Genomic DNA, 13,640 nt, shown 5'->3' on the forward strand with positions numbered 1-13,640 from the left:
CGCGTAACATTCCGATTGCAAGCTGTAAAGTTGCACCGACCGGTGTCCCATAACTGTTCTCGCTCGTTAACCGGCGCACTCTGTTTTGCTCTTTAAACGATTGTCACGACGGCGTATTGAAAAATAGCCGTATTTGCCGATAGTTTTTTTCCTTTTTTTTTTTTTTTTTTTTTACAATTTCGTATCGCTCCCGTTCGACATGACATTTTTTTTTACTCTCCTCCCCTCGCCTCTGTTGTTTCTACGCGAGCGTGTAATTATTTTCGAAAAAAAAAAAAATAGGAACACGATCGATCTTTCCTCTAGATTTTAAATTCTTATCTTAAATTCTATTCTTTTGGTAGAGATTTGGATGATTCGAAGGAAACTTCGCGGTACAAATTTTAATCGTGTTTGGACTCGTTTGAATCGATTCGATCGAAGCAATCCTCCGGTTATTAAAGATCGTTTCTGAATAAATTTCTTAAAAAGTTTCCTTCGATCTTCCACGCGTGGTTTTTTCCATGACAAAAATGTATACAATTTATCGTATAATCATTCGATTATTCTATCAATCGGTGATGGTTCAATTACAAAAGGATAACTTCTGATCAAACACCTACTTAAACAAATATTCCAACCCTGAATCTAATCGTATTAATCAACTTACATGCTTCTATCGATGAATCGTTGCCACGGGGAAGAAGTATCGATGGAGGATCCGAACAGGTGGAAAGTTCACTGGAAACTGAAATGGTGACGAATGATTATCGCGTTGGTATATCGTTTTTCTTGGAATCTTCGTACAAAAGGACGGAGCCTGTGTATAAAAATTGTTGACGCGTTCGTAGCACATCTGTGGAGGAGAGCCTAGAGATCAAAACAAATACGAAAGTTGAATCGTTTTGTTTATCAAGCAAGCTTATAAATATTCATTTGTAGCAAAAGCATATTCGAACAATGTATATCGAATATACAATTATATTACATGAAACGTACAAAATTATTTCTCTTCCAATTACTACGAAAATTTGATTATCAGAACTCAGAAAAACTCAGAGAATAAAGGAAATATGATTGGAAACTCTAAGTCGATTCGAAAAATTCTTTGATCGAGTTTAATCATTTGCAATATAATATATTCGTGCTATTCCTGTGCAAAACACGAAAAATAAAAATATTCGTATTTAAAAATTCACAATTCACGTTCGTTTCGAGCTCAACTAGGCCCGAATCCTGTCAAAAATAATCCACAGAGAATTGACGCGGAAAATATTGACACTCCGCTATTCCTCCTTCTAACCTCTTTCTCCACGCGAGAGTTCTCGTTCTACCACGCTATTCCGTTACCATCTTTAGCTCGCGGTTGGTAATTACCAGCGCTAACTGCAGGTACTGTTTCTCGACTCGCACGGCTCTCCCTTTGTCTCGTGAATCTGGTTCCGCTTGTACGGTCGAACGATACACAACCAGATCTAATACACGAGAGAGAGAGAGAGAGAGACGTGGCCAATAGCGTCGTGTTCCTTGCTGCGCCACTGGGTTTCTCTTGGCCCCCCTCTCGCAACAACACGCTCTCTCACCCCCTTTTCGCCTCTTGCGCGCGCGTTGGCCGGCCGCCGTGTACGTATATACGCGACAGCTACGTGTTTAGAACGAGCGTGATTCCGTGTGCACGTGTACGTTGCATTCACCGCAAGAGTTACGACGTGCTCCCCGCAACAGGTTCGTCGCGGTTTCCCCCTTGGCTACCGCGCCAACGGCTGAAGAACAGGAAGAGGGCGGGTGGAGGAACCAGAGAGTGACGGAAGAGGAACCGGGTGATAAAGAGGGGGACACGTATGTACTACGTGGTCTGTGGCCCACTGTCTATTGGGATCGTTCGAACGAAGATATTCTTTTTTGAGATCTTGAGGAGAAGATGTTTGCTCGTTGGATTTATTTCTTGAGATTCTTCTAAAATTTGTATCTTTTCATTAAAAATAAATAAATTTGTGTTCGATATCAACTTGTTAGAAAAACTTTTTGGAATAATAAACAAAGGGACGAGAAGTCGTCTTGGGTTATTTGATCGAATTTGGGATGGGTGAGCGTGGTTAAAAGGCGTTTTTCATTTCATTCCTTTCTGCCAAGTTATATTCGTAATGGAACGGTTTTATCCGGTTGCATGATCGTTCATAAAAGATTTGGTCGCGCCGCCGCGATCAAAATAACGGGGGTGCGGCACAATTTCATCAAAATATTTGTTGTTTGTACGAGTTTCGTAGTTGCTTCGCGAACGGTTGGTAACAAAACATCGAGGCTCGCCGGCTGAAAAACACCACCCTTTCGTTCCATATGATGAAAACTTACGATACATGCATATTGCATACGCACGCGATATGAATACCCGTGTACATAGACCGTGAAAACGTATCTACGTTTCCATTTACAGGGACCTAGACACGGGCAAATTGCAAAATTGCCGGCCAGATAGAGGCGAAAATTCGTTCGGATGCTGTAACGGGCGAATAATCAAACTTTTCGAGCATTCTCAAAAACTGGGTGGGCCGATGTAAATTAGTTAATCGAAAACTGTGCGTCGCGCTCAAATTTCGTTATTTAACGAACGATCACCTTCCGCCATTACCATTGCATGACCGTCCCGTATCGGAACATCACTTTTCGCATCTCTCCTTTCCATCCGATTGATTTTTTAACTCATTATAACTTTTTTTTTTTTTTTTTTTTTCTTTTTACACCCTCGAATTTTCTTATTCAACGTCTCAACGTAATTGTAACCCGATGCGATTCGTCCAATTACGTTTGGCAAATAAATTTGTAATTGGGATTGTCGTAATAACCACACGTTTTGTTCCATGTAATAATAATAATATTATTAAATCGTTCAGGGGAAACATAAATAAAGCAATTTATTGTTTTGTCGGGATACGAAACACGCGTTGGGATAACAAATATATCGATGAAGTTTGTACCGAAGCGTATACAAATTCGAAGCGCGAAATTTCTGTAATATAATAAAGGGAACGAAAGAAAAAAGCGTATCGCCCGTGTCACTTTAAATCTTTCTTTCTTTCTTTTTTAATCATCCTTATATAACGACAAAATAAAGCGACAAAACTCTCTCAACGTAAATTTACCTGGAAAAAAAGGGGATTAAAACATCGATCCACCGAAAAAAAAAAAAAAAAGAACGATCTATTCGAAATTCCCCGTACGAGTATCGAAAAGAATCGGTCGACTCCGATCGGCTCCTTTCGATCCGATCTCTCCTTTCCTCCAACTTATTTATCGCGTTTATTCCATCCGGCTCCATCGTTCGTTATCGTCGTCTCCATCGTGCGTCACGGATCAAGTCGGGCGGGGGGTACGTACGAGTCCCGGGCAAACAAACGGGCCCCGTGTTCACGCATAAAATAGTGTTTTTATGGTTACCGACGACGAACAGCGTTTCGCTGGTCTCGATTAAACAATGGAGCCGTTCTCCCTCCGTCTCCTCCACGACGACCCACGCCATCTCTCTCTCTCTCTCTCTCTGCCTCGTTCTCCCTCCGGTTCGACCGGTGCCGGTGGCAGTGTATAAATCAGGAAGACGACTGTACCCACCAACGACGTTGCATAGAATGGAGCAGAGAGGAGAGGGGGCGAGATGGGGTACAGGGGATGGTGGGGGGCAGAGGAGTTGGAGGGAGGGGTTAGGGGCCACACGATCCGGGTCCCACTGCATCCGGCGTAACACGGACTGCAACCTTCGTCGCATTGTGGCGGAGATCCGTGATTGGAATCCGTGGCCGTGTCATGAGCAGGACACGTTTTCCCGCCCTTTTTCAATTTCCTTTCGCGGTTTCCGTATTTTTTTTCTTTTTTTTTTTTACAGCAAACGATCCTCGACGAAAGCTTTCCCCGCTTCTTCTTCGGCTTTTGACGGTTGTGACGGTGAGCGGATATTGCGAATAAATTTTGCAGCTTTTATTTGCTTTTGATTCTTTTTTTTTTTTTTTCTTTTTGTTACGGCGAGAGTCGAAATATTTAGCCGAGCTTTTCTGTTAATCGGATAACGAAAGGGGGAGAAAGTTCGAGTGTAAAAATTTGGTTAATGTCTGTGGATAGTAATAATCGATCGAGGTAGGAGGAGTTTCGATTCTTCTCATCGTCGAACAACCGTGACAGTTTCCGCCGGCAATTCTGTTTTCGCTCTGACGAAATCCGTTCCGATGGCCGATCGCGAAGAAAAAAAGAAAAAGGAAGAAAAAAAAAAGAGCGGCAACAACGAGAAACGTGAGGTGTTGTGACCTCGAATCACGCGCAGGCGTGATTCCACGAATCACGGGAAAAATGAGCGATATTATCTCGATACGAATTACCGCCGCCACCACTACTACTACTCCAGTTTCGATGGAATTTCGGGCGAATAAACGGCCGTGTTACGACGCTGATAAAGCTTTAAACGGGATGATAAACAGATAAATCCGCTCCATCCCGTGATTTCGCGCCGATTGGAAATCGATCAAAATGTTTAGGAAGCCCGATTAATGCGGATTAACCATCGCCACAGTGTGATTTCGTTTCACGGATATCATTGAGCCTGATAATTATTCGATTTATTCGGTGAATGGTATGTGATCCGAATGAATATGCAAATTTGGAGCATGGTTGATTTACTTTTCATATCATTTGTGGAATTATTTCTGTAATAATGCTTCTTCTTCGTGTTTTATCTCTTCTTTTTTTTTCTTTCTTCTTTTTTTTTTCTGCGAAGGACAGATACAGATGTTAATTCTCGTCTCGTTCAATTAAATTATATACTAGGATACGATTGAGAGACTTACGTACACGAACATTTCAAAGAGTAAATAATACATTTTCCATTTAATTTAATCCTTTCGAAACTAGGCAATACGTAAATCCAAGAATCTCAAGCCTCATAATTCTCTCGAAACCTGTTCGAAACATGATTCATATTATTATAAGAAAACTCAATTCTCCCAAATTCCAAAGAAATATTTTTCGAGTATCTTTAATCGCACTTAATTTAAAATAATCCTCCAAAATTTCCACGCATCCACTACGACTTGCAATAAACATTCGTTCGATAATAAATTAATTCGATCTGTATTAAATCTTTCGTTTCGTCTTCCGCATCGCGAAATCGTTAAAGAAAGCGCATCTTAGGAGTGATTCGACACGATATCGTCGTAAAAAAGGCACGGATCCTCTCCTCGGGTTCAGCTTGTTTATTCCTCTCGGCGGCTACAAAAGAACGAACTCGGTCCGCTTTACGGCACAGTCTGAAATTTCCCTAAGCGGTAAAACGCGAGCCGCTCTGCCTGACCGTTGCCTCGCTCCTCCTCCATATTTATATTTAACGTTCCTTTCCCGTGAAATAAGGAAATGGAGGGTGGAGGGACGATAGGGGGAACCGGTGGAAAAACTTCTTCCGGTTTTCTTTTCGACAGCCTTTTTAATATTCCGCGTTCAGGTGCATTGGAACGAGAGAAATTTGTAGAGAGAGAGAGAGTAAAAAAAAAAAAAAAAAACTGGGGGGAAGCGATGGGAAGGAGAAACAATCTCGACGGTGTGTGGCGGTCGATATATAACATTCTTTCATCGCGTTTCCCCCGATAAAAGGATCGTCGATGTGAAAACGTGCCCCGACCCGTCTCTGTCCCCCCGCCTTCTCGTTTTATGATATTTTGGAAACGTTGGTTTGGAAAATGATGTCGGTATCTTTCTCTCTTCGCTCGTTTTTTTTTTTTTGAAACGAGAAATTTTTTTCGTAGAATAATTTAATTTTGGATTTTGATATTAATTGAATATTATTGGGGTTATAGGTTGCAGGTCTACTACAGGCTGCTCTGGAAATTTCACGATTTTTATGTTTTGAATAGGAAATTGAATGGTGAAATTTTAACGATCATATGGAAGAATTTTGTGACTTTGAATTTAGATCTCGTTGAAATATCTTTATTCGAAAATAGATTTTTTAAATATAAGGATTGTAATGAATTGTTAAATATAAGGATTATAAGTATTTCTGAAATTTGCTGAATTTCGTTGCTTTATTACGTTGAAAAATATGGCGGCATATGAAGCAATCGTAATTGCCTGTTCGGTTTAGAAGTGACTGCAATTCAAATGCATACAGCGTATAATAATTTTATATCATCGTTAAATCGGTCAGGTTTCATTTTCAGTATACGTTAAACAGATAGTCATATGACAGATGTTAGCAAAACACGAAGTAGGTTAAAAAGCATATGAAATAAGTAATTTGCTGTCATAAATTCTGCTAATGAGCCAATTATTTCAACAAAACGGAATATAAATTATTACCACTTGTAAGATGTACACACATGTATATATCCAGATTTCTAAACGATTCTTCGTGTAATTTCGAAAATATATCTCTCGAATTATATTATTTCACAAATCGAAGAACGGCATAATTTATAGTAATTCATTCTTGCGACGATATTATAGAATTATCCTATTAAGTTTTCTTCAAAGGAACTCTCCTCCGAGCTCCCAATTAATTAACACATATACGCCATATAATCCTTAGCCGATTACCCTGTCTGTAAGTAGTTGAGGTTAGAAATGCAAATTAGTTAGTTAATGTGACTCGTTAGGTAATTCTACTTGATGTGGTTTACTTGTTTGCAACTCCTTCCATTTGGTTGTTCGAAATAAACTTCGTATTGGAAATGGACGACATATTCGGATAAAGTTGAAAATCTTCGAAGGAAAATTAAATGTTATTCCCTACTTGGAAGAAATTCACCGCATTGAAACAAACAAAATTATAAACAAAAAAAAAAATTAAAAACAAAATTATAAAAAATTATATTAAACTCGTCAAAATTCACACGGTCACTTTCTCTTTCCCTTAAACCCTGCTTCTCGAAACCCACATCCAGCCATTCTCGGCCTTCCACCTTCGCCGTTTCATCGAGTTCACCCGAAAAAAAGCGAAACTTTACACGACGAGACGCGAAGGATGTTATTTGGCGAATGGAGATGCGCATTTCACGGCATCTAGGACTAATCAAATCTTAATGGAGGCGCTAATGAGGGGGTATTCAGAATTGGCCAGAAGGGACGAAGAAGATGAGGAGCAATCGTGGAGGGGAGAACGAAAGAGAGGTGCCGCGCCATTTCTCTCGCGCTCGAATTATACTTTTTCTTTTTTTCCTCTCTCTCCCTCTTTTTCTTGCGGCTTCGCGCCGCTGCATTCCAGCGTATATTCGTCTCACGTCCGTCTTCCGCCCGGCCGAAACAACAATTGTTATTATTCCTCGCCGCGACTTTTGCAATTTTATCCTCTCTCTCTCTCTCTCTCTCTTCAGCCGCCTTTTCGCAAATTCCTGTTTTCCGCCCTCCTTCCGCGGAGAAAACTCCGGAGTCCACGAGGAATGCTCATAATTATGGGCACGTGACTCGTTTAATTTCCTGCCTGAACTCGTCGCTGGGCCCAGACCGACCAATTTCCTCCTTCGACAAGGAGGGATCGACCATCGCTAATCGACAAACTCGCTTCGAACACACCCTTTTTACCCTCTTCTCGTCCGTCCGTTCTTTCCTTCTGGAATAAGGCTCTTTTAAGCGAAAAATGTAATTGTCGTGTTGTTATTTTGTTTATTCGAAGATGTAGCCGGTAATAATATTAATTTCGTAGCGTTTCTGTCGTAGGTTTTAATAAATTGTTTGTTGAAATCTTTGAATAGGAATATAGATTTTTTTCCTTAAATTCTTCTTATTTATTTGTTGCTAATATAATAATTTTAGATTAGCGATAAAGATATAATAATTGAATGAATTTCTGAAAATTGTAATGATAAAAATTATACAATTTACGTGACGATTGTTTTTATTTATGAAATTCAATACGAAATTTGATATCCCATATTCGAAACAATGATATTCGGATCATTGTACGGTTCGTAGAAAACGCGATGGAAGACATTAAAAAAGATTGATCGAATTAAATATTAATACCGATATCCGAGTAATTAAATATTCAATTTCAAGCCTAACCCGTAAAAAGAGGAAAAAAAGGACTCTATAAATATTCGAATCTTACGGAACGATGGCGGATTCAATTCAAACGGTTTTTGTTCATCGGCTTGTGTTTCAGTAAACACCGAAAGTTGGAAATTTATATTTTATTGGATACAGTTTGCGCTTGAGCAAACATTTCCATAGAGGAAACATGGAGAGAATCATCGAGAGTTTTGTGAAATGAACAAAAAGAAAACGTACGAAAGGAATAACAAAGATTTTTATTTTTCATTTAACGAACGAATTGAAATAAATATAGTTTACTTTCTTTCTCGTACAACTAACAATCCTTGATCTTTACACAGAATCTTTCAAAGAATAATTTTGCAAAAATTACTTTTCGATCGTAATATCCACACTACACCACGAAACAAATTTAATCCCTTTGTATTAATCTTTCGAACGAGGGAGAAATAAATCTTGAAAATCTTTCGAAACGATAAACGAGAAAAATTTAATTTTCTTTCTTCGAATCGGCAAATAAATCCTCGGCTCTTATTATTAGAATCCCTTCAACTTCTCAAACCTTTCCTTTTTTACCTGGTAATCACGCGGTAAATTTCACCTTGATTCGAGAGCTATTGTAATAGCATGCGCCTCGAATCGATCGGGTTCCGACCTCGTATATGTATCGGATGCTGTTGGGATACGGCACGTCCAGAACCAGAATCAAGAACCAGTCTTGAATCCTCCTCCGCGGGAGGTAGGCATCGAGCGACCTTTGACCTGGGAACCGGGGCATCGGCTGCTTTCTCACGTAACCGTTACGACACGGCCTCTCGGCTACATCAAGAAACGCCGAAGATTTTAAGATACATTTTACTCCTCTTGCTGCCTGCGAACAAACGTCGACCGACCGAAAATCCATCCACAAACGTTCCATACTCTTCTCTCCTTGTAAATAAAAATAATCGTAGAGATAGACGATTCTTTTATCGAAAGTAAAGCTAGTCGAATGCGAGCGTCTTTCACGGCATTCGAGTACAACTGGATTAAATTAAAAATTAAGAAACTTACTTTTTTTCAAATTGTCCTATCTCGAGAAAATAAAAATCGATGTAGAACAATACTACGATAGCGCAAAATTCAATTACAATCCAGATCCAGAAAAGAGATAAACCAGTTCTATATATACTTAGGAAGAAAAATCATTTTCACCCCGCCAATTCTGATTCCCCGAAATCTGGAACCTCGTAAATAACAAACCAACGTTGGGAGCGTACGCCACTTCGAGTACGATCAAAAATTTCCATCTCTTCCTCCCCCCCCCCGTTAATAAATTTCACCGAGCGCGTGAAAAGCGTATCGCGCTCAACAAAAATTTCGGCTCGAGAATAACAGAGAAGAGGGGGGGGGGGGGGGAGGAGGAGGAGGAAGGCATTGGACAGGGAGAGGAATCGGGATAATCGATTCGGTTCGCGGTCTGAACGGGACCCGACACGTCCGCCTTATTTTTCCCGTTGCATCGTTGAATAAATCAAGAGGGGTGAGGGAGGAGGAGGAGGAGGAGGTCCGAGATTCGGAACAATTTCAAGCGCGTGGAGGCAAAGAAAGATCGAGGAAAGGGAGGGGTATGGAGTGAAAGTCGCACGGGGGCGAGTCGGAAAGGGGGGCGCGAGGAGGGGACCCAAGTTGGACTCTTGCACGACCACGTCGCATGATCGCTGAATTATCGCCCGGGGATGTAGCATAAATATGTATGCGCGAGCAGTATTCCGGATTGTGGAATGCGCCAGGAGCGTGCACCGGCGCTACCGTGCACCCTCTCCTCCTTCTCTCTGTCCACCGTCTCTCCCCACCTTCTCGTGTCCCAACTACCTTCCTCGCAGCGTTTCGTATACCTAAGAAGAGAGAGAGAGAGAGAGAGAGAGAGAGAGAGAGAGTGAGTCTAACGACGAGCACGATCACAGCGCGCACGCGTGTCTACGTCTAGTTAGTCACTTTTCCAAGGTATTCGCCTGCTTTCAACCGGAAACCACGTTGGGTTAGCGAGGCTGAGGAGGGATACGTCGCTTTTCACCCGCGTTCTAGACGGCCTGAATTATAGTACACGAATTCTTCTTCTTCTTCTTCTTCCCTCCTTTGTTTATAACTTTTTCATATTTTTCCTCCGACCAGTTCTCACGAATTCTCTCGATTCGTCCCGCCCCTTGCACGAGCTTTCTTTTTTTCCCTCCACTCGCAAAGAGAAGCTCCTTTCCTCTGTCTCGTTCTTCAGTCTCTTGATTCGTTTCTCTCCTTCGCCCCACTCCTTCCCTCGTATCGCGAGCGGTGATTAATCTCGCCACAGAAGAGGTGTTCCCCGGAGGGATACTTAACCCTGATCTACGAGCTGGTCATCGATGGTCTTTTTTTTTTTTTTTTTTGCTTCCACTCCTCCTCCTCCTCTCTCTCTCTTTCCATTCCTTCGTGTCTCGTCGCGGGCGATCCTTTTATTAAGTATCGCGAAACACGAGACCTGGCGAGAAACGCGATCCGCGTTTAATTTCGATTCAGGTTTATCGCGAGAGGAGGACGAACCCTCCGTCATTTGGGGGGGGGGGGGGGGGAGAGGGCGATAGAACGCCGTAAATTCGCGTCACTCGCCCCCTCGGCCGGAAATCTCTGTGAGAGGGATACGCGAGAGGGTATCGCCTCGTCCGATTCTATCGATTCATAGCGCGTCGATGGACAGCTAGCTAGCTTTTTCAAATATTAGGCTTATGGGAGGGGAGGAGGGGAAGTCGATTGTGTTGGAACGTTGGCTATATGTGAAACCCGGTGTGTGGTTCGTTTGGGGAGCGAGCTTTTGCAATTTCCTGGATCCTTCCGAATTGAAAGTCATTGGTTGCGTTTTCTTTGACGATTTTTACGCTCTCGGGTGAACGTGATGGAAATGTGATTGTGCACAGATACGTTTCAGAAATCCAGTTCATTGGGATGCTCGTTTCGACGAATAACGATAAAAAGAAACGCTTTTGAGAAGCAGAATATACGTGTATTTTATATATATATATATATATATTCTGGAAAAGTACTTTTCATTATCTTTTTTATAAATGTGTTATTAGAAAAATTTTATAATTTTCATAAAATAGTTTTTCATTCAACCACAAAAATTTCATATCATAAAGGTGAAATATAAATCTTCATAGGGGAAAAATGTGGTTCTTCGTTCTTCTTAATATTAAAAAACTTGACGAACTATTTTCTCGTGAAACGCATCGGTACAAATTCAAAAAAAAAAAAAAAAAAAATAATACGTGGAATTTAAAAAAAAAGAAAGAAAGAAAAGAACTATTACAGATCGCTTTTCTATCCGTGATTTGGCCCATTTTATCGATCGGCCGATAAGAGGATGGTATTAATAAAGATTGAACAATCCTCTTACGTTCATAGGATCGGCCCGATTATATAGCGCAGCCTCTGTAAACGATAGAATCAGTCTCTCTTACCAACACTTTCGACCTATTAAAATCTGTAACGCGGGTCGTTTATATAATACGCGCAATATATACCGGATCCATGAGCGGTGCATAAATTTCCGGTCTTATATTCTTTAATAAAACTCGGTCACGCGTTGCAATAATAAAATTGTATTCGCCAGCTGTCTTCAAGCTTCGCGATATCTCGTTTTATCACGTCCGCGTATCGCGATCATTCGCATACGTCGAGAGCGATGACAACGCTCTCGACGATTTATCAAATTTGCATTGACATTCGAGATTGAAGATTTAGAGATTAGAAAGAACATTTTTTTCTTTTTCCTCTTCGTTTTCGTTGAAGAGATGGATTAATACACTTTTGAGAATCGTCGATGAAAGATATAGACAAATTTTTATTCCTTCAAAAGAAACTATTAAAATTTTTTGTTGATATTTTTTTCCCCATCATTTTTAACTATATTGCTAATATATGAGTATATTGTAACTTTTTACAAGTATTAATTTCAATTTTTTTTTTTTTAGAAAGTACCATTGTTCAATTTAATCGAACTTTTTCTCCAACTAAAAAGTAACTTAAGAAAGTAATATATTAAATATCGTGGATTAATTTTTTCTAATAGTGATTGTTTTAATACAAAAAAAAAAAATCTAATCTTTTCGCTTACGTAATTTTTTTTTTTTAATTCCTTGAATAAATATATAAAAATGGAATAAACATGGAAAGTGTGTTGTTATATTGTTCACACATCTATCTAATATTTGTTCGCGCTGACAAAAGATTCGAAAGGAGCAATTAGCTCGGTTGCCGGTCACTATGCATGGCATCTATAAATACGTGACTGTTCGGGCACGGTGTGTACAGTTACGTTAGTTAGAAACGTGGAAGAAACAGCTTTTAACCAGCGAGCTCTTTGAACTACACTTCCATCACTTTCAACCACGAAGAACGAACGTTTATTGCATCCACTCAGTCCTCTCATTAGATGTGACGCCGTCCCGTTTTGCGGTTCCTCAGATCTGACCGCGCAACATGCCTGTTCCTTCCCTTACAAATCATCCATTTTATTGCAAATACATCTATAATCCGGATTGTCCTATTTCCTCCTTTTGCCAGCTCTTTCTTTCCGCGTAATTTATTTTCCGACATTAAATCGAAAACGATCTTTCACGTGGCGAGAAATTTCCTTCCCAAATTTTTCCTTTTTTTTTTACAAAATCTCTCGCTTTGTTCAAAATCTTGTTTAAACAAACTGTTTAAAAAAAGTTTTAAAAAATCATCAAGTTACATTTATTATACTTTTTAACATTTATCTAATATTCTATATGGTAATTCAAATTGTTTTTTTCTTTTCTCTCGAAACAATCTCACGATATATCGATTTATTTTTAACGTGACATTATTTGGTAAAGGAGGATAAAAAAAAAAGTCATTTGTGAGATGGATGGAAGTTTTCGAAACTTTCGAAAGATAGTAACTCCCTAACAATATAGTATCTCCATTTTTCCAAAAAACAGGGGCTACAATTCAACTCCAAAATAAAACTTTCGTTTCATTCGATCAAATTCAACGAAACACTCGATCTTCTAAACTCCTGCTCCATGAAATAGCTCCATATTTCAAAAAAAAAAAAAAAAAAAAACGAAGGCCACAATTCCACACACAAAAAAAAAAAAGATATCCACAACCATGTTTCATTCCATCCAAATCCAACGAGATACTTTCCAAAAAAAAAAAAAAAAGAAAAATATCCAACAATCATTCTTCACAAGCTTCTTCAAAATCCAACGAAAGAACGATTCGAAGTAATTCCAAATAATCGAGGCGCGATCGATGATTTCTCCCCTAACACCCGTATACGGATTTCGTCAAGTTTCGGTGTCACATTTACCCGCGCGTGACGCACAGTTGTATCGGGCGATGATAAACAGCCGATGGACAAATCATCGAGATATACGGCTCGCCCACGTAGCCGAAATTCGCGATTCCGTGATTTACATGTAGAGAGAGGCGAAGCGCACGTAAAGCGATCGGCCTATCCTCCGACTATCAATCGAGAGAGGGAAACGCCGCCCTCGTAGCGCCGGGCCACGTGATTCGTGTAAACGTTGTAATACTTGTCGTACCAGAAAGCCATTTATCGCTGTCCTCTCGTTGCGCGCACGCAAATCACGCTTTGT

The 13,640-nt window shown here is 40.2% G+C and overlaps 1 protein-coding gene across 7 annotated transcripts in view; it reads left to right on the forward strand.

Annotated features, from left to right (window-relative positions):
* The window catches only part of Rbp6 (RNA-binding protein 6), a 748,813-nt gene that overhangs the window by 142,837 nt on the left and 592,336 nt on the right, over positions 1-13,640 (forward strand). For 6 of the 7 annotated variants that reach the window (XR_015294477.1, XM_086915315.1, XM_086915313.1 and 3 more), the window contains exon 3: positions 3,857-3,915. The exons of the other annotated variant lie outside the window; for it this stretch is intronic. Coding sequence is in view for 5 of the 6 variants with exons in the window: in XM_086915315.1 (XP_086771441.1) it covers positions 3,857-3,915 (59 nt within the window). In the remaining variant the exon portion in view is untranslated. The remainder of the gene's footprint in view (positions 1-3,856; positions 3,916-13,640) is intronic. 7 annotated transcript variants of the gene reach the window in all.

Source organism: Apis florea, unplaced genomic scaffold, assembly GCF_048593485.1.
Source record: "Apis florea isolate Af1SG1 unplaced genomic scaffold, ASM4859348v1 contig_3772_pilon, whole genome shotgun sequence".
In the NCBI taxonomy this organism is placed as follows: Eukaryota; Metazoa; Arthropoda; class Insecta; order Hymenoptera; family Apidae; genus Apis; species Apis florea.